This window comes from Perna viridis, chromosome 7 (genome assembly GCF_037379345.1).
Source record: "Perna viridis isolate PV_CMFRI_1.1 ecotype Kerala chromosome 7, ASM3737934v1, whole genome shotgun sequence".
NCBI lineage: Eukaryota > Metazoa > Mollusca > Bivalvia > Mytilida > Mytilidae > Perna > Perna viridis.
Window position 1 is genome coordinate 28,302,367 of NC_142451.1, and position 19,665 is coordinate 28,322,031.

The 19,665-nt window shown below is 32.9% G+C and overlaps 1 protein-coding gene and 1 long non-coding RNA gene across 3 annotated transcripts in view; one reads left to right on the plus strand and one right to left on the minus strand.

Annotated features, from left to right (window-relative positions):
- LOC148612150 (pyruvate dehydrogenase (acetyl-transferring) kinase isozyme 2, mitochondrial-like) overlaps positions 1 to 13,727 on the minus strand; it is a 23,985-nt gene extending 10,258 nt beyond the window's left edge. The window contains exons 1-3 of one of the 2 annotated variants that reach the window (XM_088593316.1): positions 13,355 to 13,727; positions 5,729 to 5,870; positions 3,010 to 3,081 (exon numbers count right to left, since the gene is read on the minus strand). In XM_088593316.1, the coding sequence (XP_088449442.1) occupies positions 3,010 to 3,081; positions 5,729 to 5,870; positions 13,355 to 13,457 (317 nt within the window). In that variant the 5' untranslated portion in view covers positions 13,458 to 13,727. Of the gene's footprint in view, positions 1 to 3,009; positions 3,082 to 5,728; positions 5,871 to 12,886; positions 13,108 to 13,354 lie in introns of those variants that run through there. The other variant, XM_088593315.1, reaches the window with a different exon arrangement.
- LOC148612151 (uncharacterized) overlaps positions 1 to 18,538 on the plus strand; it is a 21,525-nt gene extending 2,987 nt beyond the window's left edge. The window contains exons 2-3 of the long non-coding RNA XR_015924339.1: positions 4,892 to 4,944; positions 18,448 to 18,538. This is a non-coding gene — a long non-coding RNA (uncharacterized LOC148612151). The remainder of the gene's footprint in view (positions 1 to 4,891; positions 4,945 to 18,447) is intronic.
- Positions 18,539 to 19,665: the final 1,127 nt, after the last annotated feature.

Consider the following 19,665-nt stretch of genomic DNA (forward strand, 5'->3'; position numbering starts at 1 on the left):
TAGAAAGAGTAATCAAGGGAACCAAGGTTATAGAAGCTAGACAATGGAACACAGACAGACAGACAGATGAATGGACGGACAGACAAATGGACAGATAGTCATGACAAAAATTACATATATCCTAGACAAAGAATATCCTTCATTACATAAATGCTACAACATGTATCATCAAAATGTAGGCGAAAAACATAACATAATATCAAAATCCACTTATGTAATTGATCCTTGTCTCTATAATAACCTATTTGGTTTTAAGCCAAGATGCTACACACAATAGGATGTCACTGGTACATTACGTAAACGACAGGACATTGTAGTCTGTTCATTGACATTTACAGTGAATTCTGTACTATCTCAACTGGTAAATATTGTACATTACATTTGTAGTGATGTTGCTGACAAATTAAAAAGAATGTGCAAGTTCTTTTTTATTTTTTTTTTTTGTGGGGGAAGGAGGGGGAGGTGCCATTTTTTAAGTGACACTAAAATTGTAGTCATACACAGACAAGACTCTTCAAAAAGACTTTTTCAGAAAACTTGCATATATTTGAACAAGTTAAACATTAGCAAAAAAAGCCTTTGTCTTACATGTAATACATTTATAAAGCTAGTTAACTCAACTTTACTCATTCACAGCCTATTGGTACATATACATGTAAGTCATTACACTATGAGAAGCGCAGGTAACTGGTGAAGTTAGAGAGGAATAAATTAGGTTTTGACAGATTTTAAAAGTGAAAAGCTCAGATTGAAGGTGATGTCACTGTATAAATCCTAAAAACCTTTAAATAATACAAATGAATAATTTAATGGTTAAAGAAGGGCGTCTTCTACTATGTAATCATAACAAAGTATTGGACATTGAACCCATTCATTACATTTTAAGAGTAAGGAAGCAATATTCAAACAATGAAACCTGTTTTAACTTAACCCTAAAATCTATCTAACTATAATCAGAAAGTTCTTATAGTTCTAAAACCATTATTATCTGCTTCAAAGAACTTTTTTGCTTCCAAAATACATTTTACTTCAGGGTCAAATAAAATAATATGTCTGTTTCCTGCTAAAATAACATCCCTATTTTTTGTTGTTTTTTTCTTCCAAGCCTGCCCTTAACTTTTCCTAACTATGCTAATTTTTTTAAATTAGACACTGTCTTCTGACGTACAATACAAAGGAGACAGTTGTAAACTGTATAGGTTTATAGAAAAGAAGGTACCATATATTCAAAGACCCAATAATGTGGAAATGTCCTTAAAACCAGACATTGATGTTTTTTTCAATGATTTTGACTATGCAGGGACAGATCTGGACACGCCAGGAATCATAATAAAAAGGTGGTGCTAGGACATATCTTTGCCATTTTTTATCAATTTTACACATGAAAATGACTAATTTTCCAATAACTGGAGGCTCAAGAGAGCCTGAATCGCTCACCTGGTTAACCATTTGCTTATTTGAAAATCTTGAGGAATGAGACAGGCTAAGTTAAAATCAATTAAAATTATTCATAGCATTTTCATGACCTGAACCAGAATTTTGCTAAAGGCAATTTTTTTCAAAAACCTGTCTTATGACCCTTAAGTTCCATTTTTAGTATAGGCAGCCATATCTATTCACAGATTAAAAATCACAACAGTCATTTTGAGCACAATACACTAAAGAACTTGTATGCTTATTTTCATTCAATGATCTTAAATGGTTTTAGAGAAGAAGATTTTCAAAGTTGTACATGTGAAAAAAAACAACAAAAACTGTTTCAGGGGTCATAACTCCTACATTAGTCAATGAATGGTTTTGAAATTTTGGCACAGGTCCTTCTCATGATGCTTAACAATTTTATCCAAGCCAGAAATTTGTTAAAGGCAACGGTTTCTGAGTTTTTTGCAAAAAACTGACCCCTATGTTCTATTTTAGGTAATGGCGGCCATGTTTTTTCATGAATCAACAATCCCATTTGTCAATTTATGTGGGATACCCTAAAGAACAATCATGCCAAGTTTAAAACTTGTCAGTCCAGTAGTTTTAGAGAAGAAGATTTTTTAAAATTTGTCCACAACAACAGCGTCGACGACAATGGCAGATGCCAAGTGATGGCATAAGCTCAGTTGGCTTTCGGCCCGGTTAGCAAAAAAGGAGGGACGCCAACCCCCTGCAGCCCCCTGGATCCCCCACTACTGTGTAAACAAAACACATGCATTAACTGAACAAAATCTTCAAACAAACTTGGTAATATTGTGCATTATTTAAGAAAAAATTATCCATAACAGCCATGAACCCCTCCTTTTTATGAAAACCCACTTTTTAATTTTCTAGTTCCTTTCCCAACAGGAGTTTAGTTTAGATCATTTTCACAGTATATGGATATAGGAATAAGATCAATATTACAATTATACAAGTTCAATATGTTATAAATATTAATGAATGGTAATTCATTTCCAAATGCTGCTCAATGACTAATCAATGATAAGGATTGGTTATTTAAAATATGCACTTCAGCCATGTGAGCACTGCATGAACCAAGTTATTTCAATAACTAAAAAATTGAAAGCTATTTTTTTATAATTGAGAATTCTTTAAAGAAACCTAGAATAGGCAAATATGCTTCTTTTAGAATGTGTAATTGGGCAAAACTAATCAATTAGCTACATGTACAATACTCCAAAGAAGACATCTACATGTATGTGTAAAATAAAGCAATAAAATGAAAAAAAAATCGCACATGAACACATGGTATCTGACATTAAGAATAAAAAAACACATGAAATACAAAGGTACATGTAATCTTAATTTCAAAATTTACAAAATCAAAATTACATGTAGGTTTCAAACTGATACATGTAAACAAATGTACACAAGATTATATTCCATGTACATTTTTCAATAAAAAGTCAACAAATAAATTTCAGGTCAACACAGTGATGGAATGAACACAAGCCTGAACATTACACATATACACACAAGTTTCACCTCAAGATGATGTACACAGCTACATGTATGAGTACTTACAAAGACAGTGTATCTTGATCTTTGGCATCTTCATTTTCAAAACTCAAAATCTCACTAAAACTCATCTTATACCTGAAATACAAAATTCATTTTTCACTTAAATGAAAACAGAATTAAAATTCATTTTTGCCTGAAATACAGGTGAAACAGTATACCCCCATTCGCATTTAGTGGGGTATAAAAATGCATGTCTCAAACCTTCCCATAAAATCTGGTAAATACATGTACATGTATGAGGAAAAATCTATTCAGGTAAATTATTGAATTGAGCATTAAGTGAAAGTGTTTATAAGAATCAGGCAAAATGGGAAAAATCAGAAACATGCATTTCAAAGCCCCACCGACCTGACAATGTACTAATCACTCAAAGATACTTCCTCTATTTGAAAAAAAAACATTATTTGATCTCTGCATCACTGACTTTGCTCAGAAATTTTTAAATATAATGTTATAAAAATGAGTTATCTGCCCTTGAAATGTTCATTTTCAGTGCATTTAAAATTATAACTCAATGCACCAACATGATATGGAAAATATTGTCTTTTTGTCTTGATTCTGATGGTACAAATAGTCAAATTACCCTATCAAACTGATGTTTTTTTTTCACACCATGTCTTACCCACTGCCTGAGTCTTATCGATACTGACACTTAATAAATACCAAAGTAACACTTAATCCATGAAACACAAAGTGCTATAACAAGGCATAACTCCTACCAAGTTTTGGGCATCAAAATAATATAAACAACCACATGTACATGTACATAAGGTGTCCTTCTTAACTATCAAATTTCATAAAATTCAGTTGAGTCTATTTAGTGAAGTGAAATGGAATGCCAACTGTGTAACAGACTGACTGACATATAAATAAGACAAAAAAAACATAGAGGGGAAAACATAATTCAGAAACATCAAGTTGTTTCAATACATGTATTACGTTGTTAACCTAACTACATGTACATGACCATATACATATACATCAATAATATGACAAATTCAGAAAAGTACATGTATTGGTATGTACTTAAAAATCTTCAGGACAATAGTGTCAATACAATGTTTTCCATTATCAGTCACACTAAGGGTAATAATTCTTAGGTTAAGGCCAGTCATGGATAAGAAAATGACATAACCTTTCATCAGTACAATTATCAAAATACATTTTTGTGAATTGTCAGGTAGACCTACATATTCTACCAAGCAAGTGTTCTTGCATTCCCTTTCCCATCACCCAAGGCAAGTGAAATTAGGATCGGGAAAAGTTATTTTTCAATTGCTACTTTCCCTTGGAAAGTACTGTGAGAGTACTATTGTTCGTGGGGTACCACTTTTCATGGTTTTTGTGGTTAGGCCAAACCACTAAATTTGGTTCCAAATGTAAAGGAGATTTCCTTTGATGAGTATACTGGAAACCTTAAAACTATGAATTCAAGAATCTGTGAACTTGTGTTTCTTCCCTAATCCACGAAAATTGGTATCCACGAATTTAAGTGCTTTCACAGTAAAAATTAAAGAATTTTTTTCCTAATATGACATTTTAAGCTTAGAATGCAGATCTTGACGATGGAAAGCTGATTTTCATACGAAACTTTACTGTGGAAAATTAGAATTTTGAAAATTCCTAGAACACTGCAAACCTCACAAACATTCATAGTCTTCTTGAAATGCAATGAATCTATAATGGCCATAGAAAATAATATACCGGTTTACAATTACATTATCAACCTTAATAAGGTTGGTAGTTACACACATTTTCATTTTATTTTATTTGTTGGTGAACATTACATAAATCATCCCATTATCTCAAATGCAACAGCAAGTTTAAGTTAGCTTAAGTGTACTTCCATTTTTAAATGGAGGTAACATTTTTTTTTTACTTTCAGTTTGCAGATAAAATGACTTCCATGTTGGGTCAAGATAAAGAAGGATCAGTCAGGTAACCCTAAACAAACATGATTTTTTGCATGACCTAAACCAAACCAAACTGATCTGTATGTCAGGAAAGATTTGGGTTTATAAATGTTTAAAATGCATTAAAACTGATGTGAGGAGATTGTAAAAGGAATCAATCTGCTCTGAACGTGTTTCTGGTTTATTCAGTGTTTGGCTTAGACAGGGTTCACTGAACAGATACTGCTCTGCATTGCAATAGTTTACATGTATGTTGTTATTAATACATGTATATCTATTTAACAAATGTTCTCCAAGCTCCCTGTTCCCTGTATAAAATATAACTGTATGTACTGATAAACATTATGTTGAATGTTTATAACAATAGTGCTGTAAATAGGAGATACATTTACATTTGTATATCAGCAGGTGTCCAAACTTAATTTTAAGTGGAATGTCCTTCACATATTCAAAATTCAAATCAATGAAGTATTTGAGGAAAATTATAAGTCCTCAAAGTATCAATGAATCTAGTTGTAGGCCTTGGACCTGGGTAAATAAGGGTCCCAGTCCACAGACCACCACTTAAACGTATACGAACCCCCAGTCAGTAAAGCACTGTATACACTCTTGTATGTGCCATTCAAAGTCATGGGGAAAATATGGCTAGACTTCTCAACTTTCTTAGAACATTGTATATCTACAGTTTGTATTTTACTACATGTACATGTGTACAAATACATATACATAATAAATCTAAGCAGTACTATAACATAATAAATCTAGGCAATAGAGTAATATAACGAATCTAGGCAACAGTGTACACTTACCAGTCGCTGACCATTTTTACTGACGGAACTTTAAGCAATGCATCAGGGAGTTGGTTCATTTCCATCATAATATTGGCCAAGCGTACTGGTAACTCTCGTCTCAGGAACTCAAATGATGACTGTTCAGTTCCAGTTTTCGTACCTGTAGAAGATAAATATTGAAATGAGTTTTTACCAGTGAAATAAATGTGTGATTCAGTTAACATTGTTAAGGCACTTACAATATATAATAACTTGAATACGATATTTTTTTTTCAAAAAATATACATATACATAAACAAATAAACATGTACATTTTGTACATTGGTAAATCCTGTACCATGGAAACTATTCAAGCACTTATATGTACACAAAAGTTGTTCATGGAACCTGAATTTATACACATGTACTGAGAATGTTTTATCGTTCTTCTTCCATCCCCCATTAGTTCAAATAAGCGTTATTCCCTAGCACTAGTCCAAGGACCAGGACCTTCAATATCTGATGCAGGGGCTAGTGAAACATGTACATGTACATACATTTAAGTAATGTACCTAGGTCCTAAGAGTGGACCTACATACACTATACTTTACATTTATTACCATTATGGACCTTCTACACATACATGTATTTTTTTCTGGTAGACCTTTCATTTGGAGTGAAAAAAGTCCAGGACCTTTCACTTTTTAAGGAGGTAGACCAAGAGTAAAGGACACAACTCTTACAATTCATTGGAAGTTTGTATTTACCATTTTACAACAATACAACAATCTCATGTAAGCAACTAAGTAAAGTAAATTGGACTGATTTCATTCTGTTTCAAAGGAAAGCTTCAAAGGCTTTTATGAAATTGAATATGATACAAACATATCACTGATTTAAAGAATTATGTCCCTTACCCTAGATCTACCTCCTTAAATTAAATTTAAACTCCTGTCCCCATTTTTAGGTGTACCTGAATCATATTTAAGTTTCCTATAGACATGCATGACAGTTATATTAAAGAACCTGAAAATACAAATTGTCTTGCATTCACACATGTATATCATGTAGAGCGATGTTGAAAAAAAAAGCGTACTACACACTCTCTGACACTCTTTTAATATGTACTTAATGAAATATACTTCTATAAAAAATTGAAATCCGTTTCAAAAGCTGAAAAGATGTATGAAAGTTTGTCTATAACTATAATGTTATTCTTACAATGGGTTTCTTGTCTAAAGAAAACCAATCCAATAATCAAACATTCTCAAAGCTCAGACTTTCCCAGACTTTTCACATCAAGAATACTTCAATTTAAAAATTTCCAATACTGTATACAAAAGATGGAGTTTGAGATTTACATGTAGCTTAACTGCTGCCTGGAAAATATTTTATCGATAAGCAATTTTTAATATGTCGCTGCCAGACCATGGCACAGTCCTAAATTCGGTACAAGGTGCCAAACATGAACCTGTATCTTCTTTATCTTTATCTTTACATATATCTAAATAAGCATAAGATATCTAGGCCATGTTTTGTTCTATTTAAAGGACAGAGTTTAACTAATGTAGATGACACAGTCCATAATACACAGGTCAAACAAAGGTCATGTTTGCTATCTGTTGTTTATCTTATGAAAATGTCTACACTTGACAATAAAATATCCCCCCTTTCCTTTTCAAAATTGGTAAACAAAAGAAATTCTTCCTTTATGGTAATAACATACCCCCCTTTTTTTTCAAAATGAGAAAAGAAAAGACTTTCACTGTATAAACAATGTTTACTTTTATCAATATTTAGTTTTCAATTACAAAGTACATGTATATGTACAAAAAATGTAGGAGTATTGCTTTTCTGATGATGAACCCAACAAAAAAAATATATGCTACCATACATTCACCATGACATTATACCATTATTCTTAATTTGGCATGAATTTCTTCATAAAGCTTTGACTTACAAGGGTCAGATAAGTAACTTATGTTTCACATGACATCACAAATTTTCCACTTCAATTACAGAGGTAATGATTCAAATATCACAGTATATTTAAATGCTGTGATCATTGCCCAAGCATGTAAATAAATACATATACATACTGTTACTATAGTTTTTACATAACAGTTTATAAATACACAGTACAGTAATACAAAAATGTATCTCATAGTTAAACATACACGTAAGACATTGTGAACTTTGTACCCTAAAGAGACTTTCAATTATGAATTCAGGTTACAATAAAATAGAGTTTATTTTTCAATACCTCATCTTCTGATAAAACAGAGATAAACAGTTTATTTTTCAATAAGACAGAAAGTCTTCAAAAAATAATGTATTTTACACTGTCAATTAAAGACCGTGTCAGCGCTCACAGCTAATCCAAAACTATAAATGTCCTTGGATTTCTGTAAAATTACAGTATAAAAAACACTGCCTGAGTTTATATACAGTACTTTATAAACTATCTGAGTTTATGTATCTATTATAAACATGCAGTAGAATTTTCGTGGTTGCTAATATTTGCGGATTCTGTCAAGTGAACGTATTTGCGTTACATACGTGAAGTTCCATAATTTTTAATTTGTATTTAAACTGAAACAGGATCCTGTAATGTTAAATAACAACCCACAACATAACATTAGAAAATATAAAATCAATGCATACATGTCTATCTGCACAATCATGCATCTAAAGTACATGTATTTCCTTATTAATGACAAAAACTAGTGGGCTGAATTTTATAAGCATTGCATGGCAGTTGACCACTCCTTTCCAAATTAGTATTCACGTGCATAAACGAACAAAGGTATCTTTACTTTTGTCAATGTAAATACGTATTGCATCATGTTTTAAAAGTCTGTTGTATTTACACATCAAATGTAACCACATAAACACATTTTCTTAGGAACCTGTATATACAAATGTACATTGTACAAGTGTGTAATCCTTCAGTCAAGTTGAATTTTTTTTCTTAAATTACATGTACATTTATGCTGTCAACATTTCATCTGCTTTTGCCAAACAAAATTTGAGAAACAAACCAGGTGTACATGTAGACATACAACATTCCATTTGATTGAATTCAGTAAAAATATTGAAAATAAAAGCTACTAGTAATACAAAGGAGTCCTTTTTACAGAAAAATTAATTGTTATTTATATTCAAATACAATTTAAACAATGCACAGAGATGCTTTATAAAGAATGAGTTTTGGTTTCATTTGTAATATCATTTTCATGCACTTGCAATATCTTCATTCATGTATTTTTTTCAGACAGGTGTATTAAGTGCCTTCTGTTATTAACAAATGTATGGTATTTTAATTTAAGCAACTTAAAATTACATCATATAGAGAGTTTAATACAGATGTGAAAGTTCTTTTTAAATCAAATTACACCAGAAAAAGAACCGACTATCAACCAAGAGCAAACTCATAATTTCAATATCATTTTGGAATTTCTATGGAAAAACCAAAGATTTTCAACCAAAATTATTTTCTTAGAGAATTGATAGACGAAACTGAACAGTACAAGGAAAAAAACAAGTTACCTGTAACCATGTCATACATGTATGCAGGAATCTTTCAAGGCCATTGAAGAACTGTGCTTAGCAGCACTATATACATGTATTTTAGGACTGGGCTTACATGTAGTTGAACTCCTAGTTGGAATTCAATATACATGTAAAATCTGTGTCAACTGTTTAGGCAAAAACTGCAAAGAGCCAACCTAAGCTAATAAACATGGAGAAGCATGTACATTGTGTTACCATGGTTTCATTACCTCATTTAAAAAAAAAAAAGATTTTTTACTGTTACAGAACAATTTGAAGTTCAGGATTAAACAGCACACACACTTGTGTGGTTTCTCCAATTTCAAATAGTTTTCTTGCAAAAGATTTGTCCAATATTTCAACAACAAAACCTAATCATTTTCATCACCTATATATGACGCAAGTACATTACATTCATTTCCAATTGATTCACGAGACAGATGTACAAAACTAATTGCCATCCAAGAACAATAAAAATACTGACAAATCCAGATGCTTATTTATTTTTTTCTGTCGTTTGAAGTGCTAGTTTTTTAGTTTTTTTTTTTTGGAGGGGAGCATGGTATCTTGGCATCAAAAAGTCACTTTTGAACTGTAACCTAAGAAATACATGTATATGGAAATTAACAAAATTCTGAATTTTTTCAAAAGGCAAAAACCAATGTAAATGGAGTTCAACAAAAGACCAGTGGCAAGAGACACTTTTGTTTGTTTGTTGGGGTTTAACGCCCGAGCAGCAATATTTCAGCTATATTCAGGCGATGAACATGAAGTGGATGATAAAATGAACATGAAATGATGATGAAATGAAAAATGGGATGAGACACAAGGATAATGGGGTCGACAAATTTTGATTGCCACTGGAAATAGGGAGAGGTGGGTAGGGTCGGGAAATTTAGCCTCCTGTGGCGGAGCCCTATTATTCCTACTCCGGGAGAATACCACAGTAGGGTTCTTTAACGTGCGAGGAATGTGGCATCTCTCCCAACACGGTGCACCACTATGGTTTGCGGTCAGGTTTTCCATATTATAGCCTGACAACCCCGGTATGTAACACGCCAGGGGTACCCCTTTCCACCACCTGGGGTACACATCCCAGTTGCTCTGTGGGCAGAGCGCCCTAGCCCCCGGCTAGGGTTCTGAGCACTATTTAGTCGCCTTTTACGACAAGCTTAGTGCTGCTGCAGGCGCAAGAGACACTACATGTACATGTACAATGTTATCATATGTATACATACATTGTACAAAGACAAATGTCTTGATATCAATGCAACATTTCTACATTTTGAAGTCTAATTAAAATGATTCTCTCTGTTTTATATTCATTTGGAGAAAAGAAAAAAAGTATAAATATGAAAGATTTAATTAAAATTGATAGAAAGAGACTGTGAATGATCATTGATATAAGTGGTACACCACTCTGAGAGTGGTAATCAAAAAGATTATTATTTCTGAAGGTTTTTTTACAAAATCTTTAAGGGACTTGTGTGACATAACCTACCATTCATTTTTTTTTAAGTTGGGAACATCTCTTTCAATAAAAAAAAATTGTGGGTTACCACTCACGGAGCGGTGTACCACTACATGTAAATGTATGTCAATGATCAGTCATGGTAGTATACATGTACAATGTATTTCGCTTTTTCTACTGTTAATGTGCATGTACAATGTATACATGTATATACATGTACATTATAATATGCATTGTATGTATCAACATTAGAACACACATTTTTAGTCATCAAAGGACTAAGTTTGATAAGGCCTATATTTCGTCCCCTGCGTGACTGGAAATTTGAAATCTGATATGGAGAAGTTTTTTTCTTTTTTTTGTTTATAATGTTAAATAAATGATTAACATTTTGTAGCATATTCAACCACATTTATCTAATTAGCACATCTTTCAATGTTTGAAAATATAATGCCCCAAATTTGGCAAATCTGTGTCATGCTGAAATGGGGTCAATTTTTGGAACATTTCTGCAATTTTGAGTGCCTCTGCCAACTTGACCCAAAATTAATGTTGGGTCTGGGCAAAAGACAGATTACACACACGTAGATTATTATGTACACTTTGTACAGGTACATGTAATACTGAAGAACATGTTTTCTTTATTTCACTGCTATTAATAGAAGGTGACCTACATTATTATGTACATGTACTGGTACATGTATATTGTATTAACACTTAAAAATACACGTAGTATATGTATACAATGTACAATACATGTATATGACTACAACTACACTGTACATGTATGATTTCATACAACAGAACATTTTGCTGAAGGAAGAAACTACATTGTACTAGCAATCCACAGACCTGTACACGAACATGTATAAATTTCTTATTTGCTCTCCTAGAGAGTTACAAATTAAGAATGCCTGTACATGTACATTGTACAATTGTACAATTATACATGTACAATGTACATGTATATTACTTCAAATAATTATGCTGTCTTGGGAGGCTTATTTGTATTTGGTTTGGTCACCTCCCTACAACATCTGAACATCAGATAAAAAATGCCTTGGTGAATGTCCTGATTATCTGAACTACATTAAATATACATTTTTGTACATGTGAAACAATAAGTTCTCAGTTGCTGACTTGCATAGATCCTTTTGTGTTAACTGTCGGGTAGTTGATGAGTATGTGTAACGAACACTCTTGAGAAGAAAATTTTATTTTACCCCAAGCCCTACCTCGCAGAAATATATCACAGGTACATTCTATGTGCAACTAACACTAAAGGGTCTATCAGTTCACTACTTTCTCAAAAAACAAGGCAATGAAAATAGAGCATTCTTTTCATAGTTTTCCTTTGCTCTTTCGACTACCCCGGACTTGACTTTTTAGGAGCAACTCGGCGAGTGTTTCTAGAAAAGCAGAGGATGCTTACCCTACCGGTGCCCCTGGTCCATGCTCCCAGTTTTTAGTGGAGTCCGAGTTTCTCATTTGCTTTTGTCACTTTGTATGCTTGATTTTAGTTACTTTATGTTCATTGTTGTGCATGTCTGTTTTCCATGTCTGGTCTTTGTCCCTGGATTACATTCTTTTGATTACCACTATAACCTTGGTTCCCTTGATTACTCTTTCAGGAAACCATGCTGAATTGGGAATGACATTCCTTTCATTTCAGGTTCCAGATGTTAAAACACATCATGCTACATTTAAATGAAAATTGCATTTGTATGTTCACCTTTTGTTATTATCCATCATCATTATTAAAGTTCAATGGACTAGTTCATAAGAAAGAAATATTGTCAACAGACAAATTCAAGAAGTGCATACAGCATGCCTTAACAAAAAAAAAACACTTTTTGACCTCGGTATGGTTCATATATTGGGTTTTGTTTTGAAAAGGGATGCACAGTTCACAAACAAAGATCTAATTAAAAAAAAAAACAGTGGATTATATGTCTGTAGGTCTAACCTTGTACATGTATATATGTCAACTGGTGGGTTATGTCAGTTTAGATGTCAATTGGATTACCTCCTATACCTGCCCATATTGTAATCCCTTGATGTAAATGAAAACATTGTTATTAAGAATATTTTACAACCCTGCACATCATGCCTCTATTAATGTATAAATTATCGCAACATGCAAACTCCTTTTTTATCAATTACATGTTACTTACCGAAAGCAAACATATCAAACAGTGACAAAGGTGATGGATTGTATTTTGCATATTTATCGAATCCTGCCAAAGTCTGCCTACCACAACAGATAACCGTGAGTCTCATCTTCGATTATTATTTACATTCACTTGACCGAAAACCATTTAATGCGCGTTTTCTTCAGCATAAGGATATACACGTACATTTATATGATGCAAATCACAACAACTCACTTTTTTCTCTTTAAAACGAAAATTTTGATTGGTCGATGCGACCAACACCTACTTAGCATAAACCTACTTTCACCTTCACTAACACAGAAATCTAGCTAAATCTGGCTAGTTTACTTTCCGAAAAAAGAGGCAAATTTTAAAATGAAATGTATACAATAAAATAAAACTGAAATTTTTACTATTACATATTTTGTGTACGTGATAGAAACCACAAAGACCAGCTGATTTCATGACCTAAATAATGACATTACTTACCGAAATCTATAAATCTTTTCATTGACAGTGATTGTGGACAATACTGAGAATATACATCCACCATTTGGGCAACTTGCTGCCCGGTTTTGATAGAAAACTTCATATCTGCAAGTCTTTACATCAAATAAATCCGTACATACAGCTTTCTATTCACGACCATTCCAAGGAAAGTTACCGACGAAGTCACGTGGTACGGGTATTTTCCCACAATGGATCGATACTGTTTGACAATATAAAATCATAATGACGTGGAATATACCATTACGCATCACAAACTTCCTTAGAAATAGCTTTTGATTAAATTGTAAACACACACACAATATTTAACAAATACCGAACTACGACTGATCAATCAAAATATTTTTTTATTCGCGTTTCCAATCCAAAGTGCTCTTATCCGCATTAGACCAGTTAGGACAAACATTTGCTTGTTTGATCAGGACATTAGGTGTTAGAAATCAACTCTGGGGTGTGACCGTCCTCCAATTAAGACAGAGTTTTCAGTCCCCTTACCTCAAACTACCCTGACTCGAGATGATGGGATGTGCATGACACTTGTATAAGATCGATATGGTGATTTTAACGCAACAAATGCACCGTCGTATAATCTTTATGAAAATAGTAAATACAGCGTCCACTTAAAGGTCTTCAATACATATAACCTTTTGTTAGGCGGGACAGGTAGCGCTAATACATGTACATTTCATATTCTTACTAAAAGAAACATTATAAAAAGTTAACGTAAACTGTGCCATAAAAATGTGTTTCCAAATTTATAAGAAAATTAACATGATTTAAAACAAACATTGATACAATGTGTACAACATTAAATAAAATTGTTTTTAAAATAAGTAAGTTAATTGGGTTTAAGACAAATAACATTTTTTTTTATTTGATACATTTGTACTATAAAAAAAGTTGATGTCTTGCCAGGGTTGAAATGAAGAAAAAAAATATATGAAGTCCTATATCAGAATAATCGTTCAAATATTCTTGACCATACTGTCATTGCATTCCTTTGCCCAACTATTACTAAATTACCAGTTGATTTTTTTTAAATATCTCCTTATCACATCGTACACGTACCCAACTTTACTTTTTGATGAAAGCCTTTAGCAGCCCTTAGACCCCCTACGGATTTTTTAGCCTGGGCTGAATTAAATCCCTCGTATTTTTTGTTGGATATTCATTATAATTTGTGCAACTGTTGGGCAAAAGGCTAGAGCCCAACCCTTTCTGGATCTCAGCGGCCGTGCTGATATCGATATTATAATAAGCTGAACAATATGAAACAAGTTCGATTCAATTTTAGTTCAGTCCTCCTTGTGAAATTAACTTGCAAATGCTTCAAAAGATATTCCAAACTTTGTTAGTCTGACCTCATTGTAAAAGGTAAAAAAAAGGTGGGGCGGCGCTTAAGTTGATTTTCCGTAAAAGTAAACAAAAAACATTTTTTTTAAAAGTTTGTGTTTCGATACAAGGAAACACATGGGAAAAAAATTTAGGTTCCTGTTGGCAAAATTAAATGTTTCAAAATGCGTGCAAAAATATCGGGAAACGATTTAAAAGATGAAAAATGCCTAGGATCCCAACTCTGCACTGTCGCGCGTTAAAAGAATTCCAGGTTGAGGGTATCTTCCAAAATTAAAAAAAAATATATGTTGATTGGATGAACGATGGTTATGTGGTAATATATGATTCTAGATTGTATACATACGTGTTATTGATTCAATCTACAATTTTGAGCCACGTGTTTCTAATACAAGTTTTAGCTACTTCTGGCGACAAATTGATTCGCAAATGAAGGTTATGAAGGTACAAAAATAATCAAAAAGTTGATGGGTGATGTAATATAGCTAGTGGACCATTCCACCTACATGTAGTGCACTATTTCATAATAATAATAATAATAATAATAATAATAATAATAATAATTGAGCAAAAATCAACCTTGAATGATTAAACAAAATATATATAAATTTATTATTTCATAAAAATTCATATAACAGATTTCTGGGATAACCATATTTGGCATGTTTTTAGGAGCAAATGATGAACTAAATGATTTGTGTGCTCGTCCATTGAGTGCATGTTAGGATTAGAACGGTCGTGTAAAACATTGCTGAACTCGTAATTTTTATTTTCAAAGTACTTATGATACATCCGCTTGAAACGTGATCATGCTGTCGGTCCGTTAGTCCGTTCGCCCGGCATCAATTTTATTCCGGAACTCCTCTAAAACCGCTGAGTGGAATTTGAAGAAACTTTCGCACATACAATGCTATTCTACACTTTTTACTTTGATTTTCCATCTAAATGACTTTTTGGAGATTTCTGATGCAAAAACTATAGACTTTGGCATTCGTAAAAAAAGGGGGGCATCTTCTGACCCGCAACTCTTCTATAAAAATCCACAGAATGAAATTTGATGAAACTTATTTGCAAACATTCCTTATCAAATGATGTCATTGTGTACCTCTTATTTTGTTCTCCATCTGAATGAATTTCGGGATTTCCTAATGCATAACATGGACTTTGTCATTAATTAATCAAGTAGGACCATCTTCTAATACGCAACTCTTCTAAACACCCTGAATGGAATATATAACTTACACGTGTTCTTGAACATGAGACCGCTGTCGTCATTGTGCGTCTCGATCCTTTTCTAATGTTCCATCTGAATGAAACTTTTGAGTTTTATAGTTTTTTACATCGTGTGCACGTTTATTCGTCAAAAGGGGATGGAGATGTTCCGATCCAAAATGGGAGTCCAGGTATTCATTTCCCAACTTTTGCATGCCCAAACTTTGGACAAACTAAACAAAATCTTCTTAATTATAATTAAAGGGGTCTCATGGCGCGGTATCAGGGTAAAAAAAATACATATTTATGCATATGCTAAATTCGATGCATGCATATACTAAAATCGAATTCTGTCATGATACCGGTATGCTAAATTATTTAAAAATACGCTTTATTCGAATTAAGGATATGCTTTAATGTTTTAGAATATAAAAAAATATATTTTATTACTTATGCATAAATATTAAGTATAGGCATAATTAGAATTTTGCATGTGATAAAATATTGAAGCATAAATTATCTTTAGTTCGAATTAAGCATGTGCTTAAATAAATTATTTATGCCTATGCATAAATAATTGAGCATATGCAAAATTAGAATTTTGCACATGCATAACTAATTAAGTATACACAAAATTCGAATTATATATAAATGATTAAGCATAGGCAAATTCGAATTATGCATGCTTTATGCATAAATGATTAAGCATATTAGGCAAAATTCAGTTTAAGCATATGCATAATTTGAATTAAGCATGATTCTTAAATGCTTATTTTTCACCCTTATCCGCGCCATAGGGTCTAAACTCCTTACAACCCTAAATTGATCCGCTACTCATTGAGAATAAAGATCTGAACTCGTTAAGTTTAATCTCATCTAGTGGTTATGAAGTTCCTGAATTTATGAAATGTCAGGTGGCGAACTAATTTTTTTCTCTTCGATTAGTTTGTTGTTCTTATTTTGATAGCTTTAGACAACAGCAACAACAACAAAACCCACGAATAATGATAAGTAACTAATAACAGCTAAATTGTAAACATGTCCTTCTATAGCTTTAGTTCAAAACAATACAGAAAAGTTTGTATTGTTGTTTCAGTCATAGGTTTTGTAATGATTAGATTGTTCCTGAAGTTACCGGTCCGTGCGGTTCCTGGTGTCAAAAGAATAGACCCACAAAAGCGCTAAGCTGGTTGTCAGGCTACAATACGGAAAACCTGACTGCAAACCATAGTGGTGCACCGTGTTGGGAAAGATGCCACGTTCCTCGCATATTAAAGAAACCTGCTGTGGTACTCCGCCTCAGGAGGCTTAATTGCCAGACCCTACCCATCCCTCCCTATTTCTAATGGCAATCAAATTTTGTCGACCCTATTATCGTTGTGCCCCACCCCATTTTTTTTTCATCATCATCATTTCATCATTTCACGTTCATTTTATCATCCATATCATGTTCATCGCCTGAATATAGCTGAAATATTGCGGCTCAAATATTATTCCTTACAGAAAAATGTTCTTAAAGTGTGGCACATGCAAACAAAACTAGTCACAAGATTATTTTGTAGTATAGCGAAAATAGCTGAGAAATTCCGATTGGTGCGCATGCAGTCTATTTTCAGGTCACACCTTTAATTATCATCTAAAACACCATGGATGTGGACTATATGGCTACGATTTTTGTTGATTTCACGGGTAAAGTTGATGATATAATGATCAACATAGATGAGGATCGGCCATTTTGTCACTATGTGATATGATTTGCTTCTATCGCTTTAAATAAAGGACTTAAATCTTTTTCTTTCAAGGTAAAGATCAATCTCCTCCACAGACCTATAACCGCTTCCTGATTTACTAGTAGTGTGATACCTTAATTACCCCAGGCTTCTTTGTAGTTGTTATATAATGCCCATGTAACGTACATGTACTTCTCCAGGCAATAGTGAGGTATATGTACCAACAAGGTCTAGGCTAGTGAATACGACGTCACCGCGGAAGAAGGGGCGGGGTTCCATCGATATTTTAATATGATCGGTGACTGGTTTATATAGAAATGTACATCGGTGAAGACTGTAGTAGAATAAAGTATTGATTTGCTTCAAATCTGTATTTTAAGCGCTTTCCAAATAAAAATGAAAACACCATCAAAGTCTTTCGTTCGACAAGCAACTGATAAAATCTATGACTCTGGACAGATGCAGAGTCGTGAAAATATTTGTGATACTGGTAACCCTATATATCCTTCTTGTGCCTTTACCGATGTATTTACATTCAAGTTTTAGTTTTAGCTCTTGTTTTTGCTTGTCTTGTTGACACAGGTTTTCGATTATCTATGTTTTACCCTTTGTTCATGCTTTTTCACACCGATTCTTCCGCGTCCAAGATTTACCAAAATAGAAAAAGAAAAAAAGAGAAGGATAATTATATTCTTGTGCATATTTATATATACATTTCTGTATTAATATCCTAGTTCTCCATTAGGCTCTAAAAGTGTATCATTGTTCCTTATAATTCAGCAGTATGTGTGGACCCATAAAGTACAGTCCTAATGAATGCGAGATAACTCTAATTGGAAAGCTTGCATACGATGTAAATACTTGACAATACAAGTAGGTAGTACATAGTATATCTATCACACTGAGCATCTTTTCGGTCATTTTGAGAAATTGTATTCAAATATAAAAATATTTAAGTTTGATCTACATTTTTCACTATCATAAGATTAAATCATACGAATCATTTCTGCCATCGACAAGATACACATGTATAAATAAAAAAAGGCTCATTCTTGTGAAATTTTGATTATTATACCAATATCTCTCTTTAAAGGCTACACAGAATGACGCATAATTTCTATGCAAATTTAAGAATATTAGGCATTTCTTCATCTAATATAATTTTCTGTTTTTGCTCGTCATACTTCCAATTTTTTGACAGACAAATCAATTTGCTACTTTTTTCTTGTTGACATAATGAACATGGCTTCGCTTCTTCAAAGGGTTGAACTAAAACTACGCAAAACCAAAAATATCGGTATAGGAAGCTAAGGTTCTTCCATGTGCTAACAAGGAATGAAGCAAATTTAAATGAATCCCTTTCCCTCGCCAATGTTGATAACTTATTTTTGTTTCAGTTTTGCTCTCAGTCTGTATAAAACTTTAAAAAAAATTCTTTACTTTGCATTTTGTAATTCTGTTTAACCTCTAGCAAAATACGATGATAACCAGATGTAACGATCATTTTTATTTATTTATTTATTGGTATTTCAACTGTTTGCGAAATGTAAACAAATGCATATAATGTTCAGATGTGGACAGAAACTGAGATTTCTACTACAAATACAATTTTTTACAACTTTTTGGTGACATGCAGTGTCAGACTTCACCATAACAAATTTATTGTATAATTTACATGGTTTGTCAAAAACACTCTCAGTCTGTTTGAAATTATGCTAAATCGTTCAAAATATTGACATATAGTACTAGTTCCGTCGTTCAATGCGATAAGAAAAAATCACAAAAAAATTTGTTTGACCCATTTCTTGCGATTTGTATCTTTTTTCAAACAAAGAAGATACAAATCGGGACTCTAGTTAGTTAGGTCATTAACATTTCTGCTAAGATACATGCACTGTTGTCCCAGGTACGCTTATATCCATGTACTCGACATACATAGTTGTAAGTAGTGCGCATTATCGGGAATATCAAGACTGAGATATTAAGAACCATTCTCTG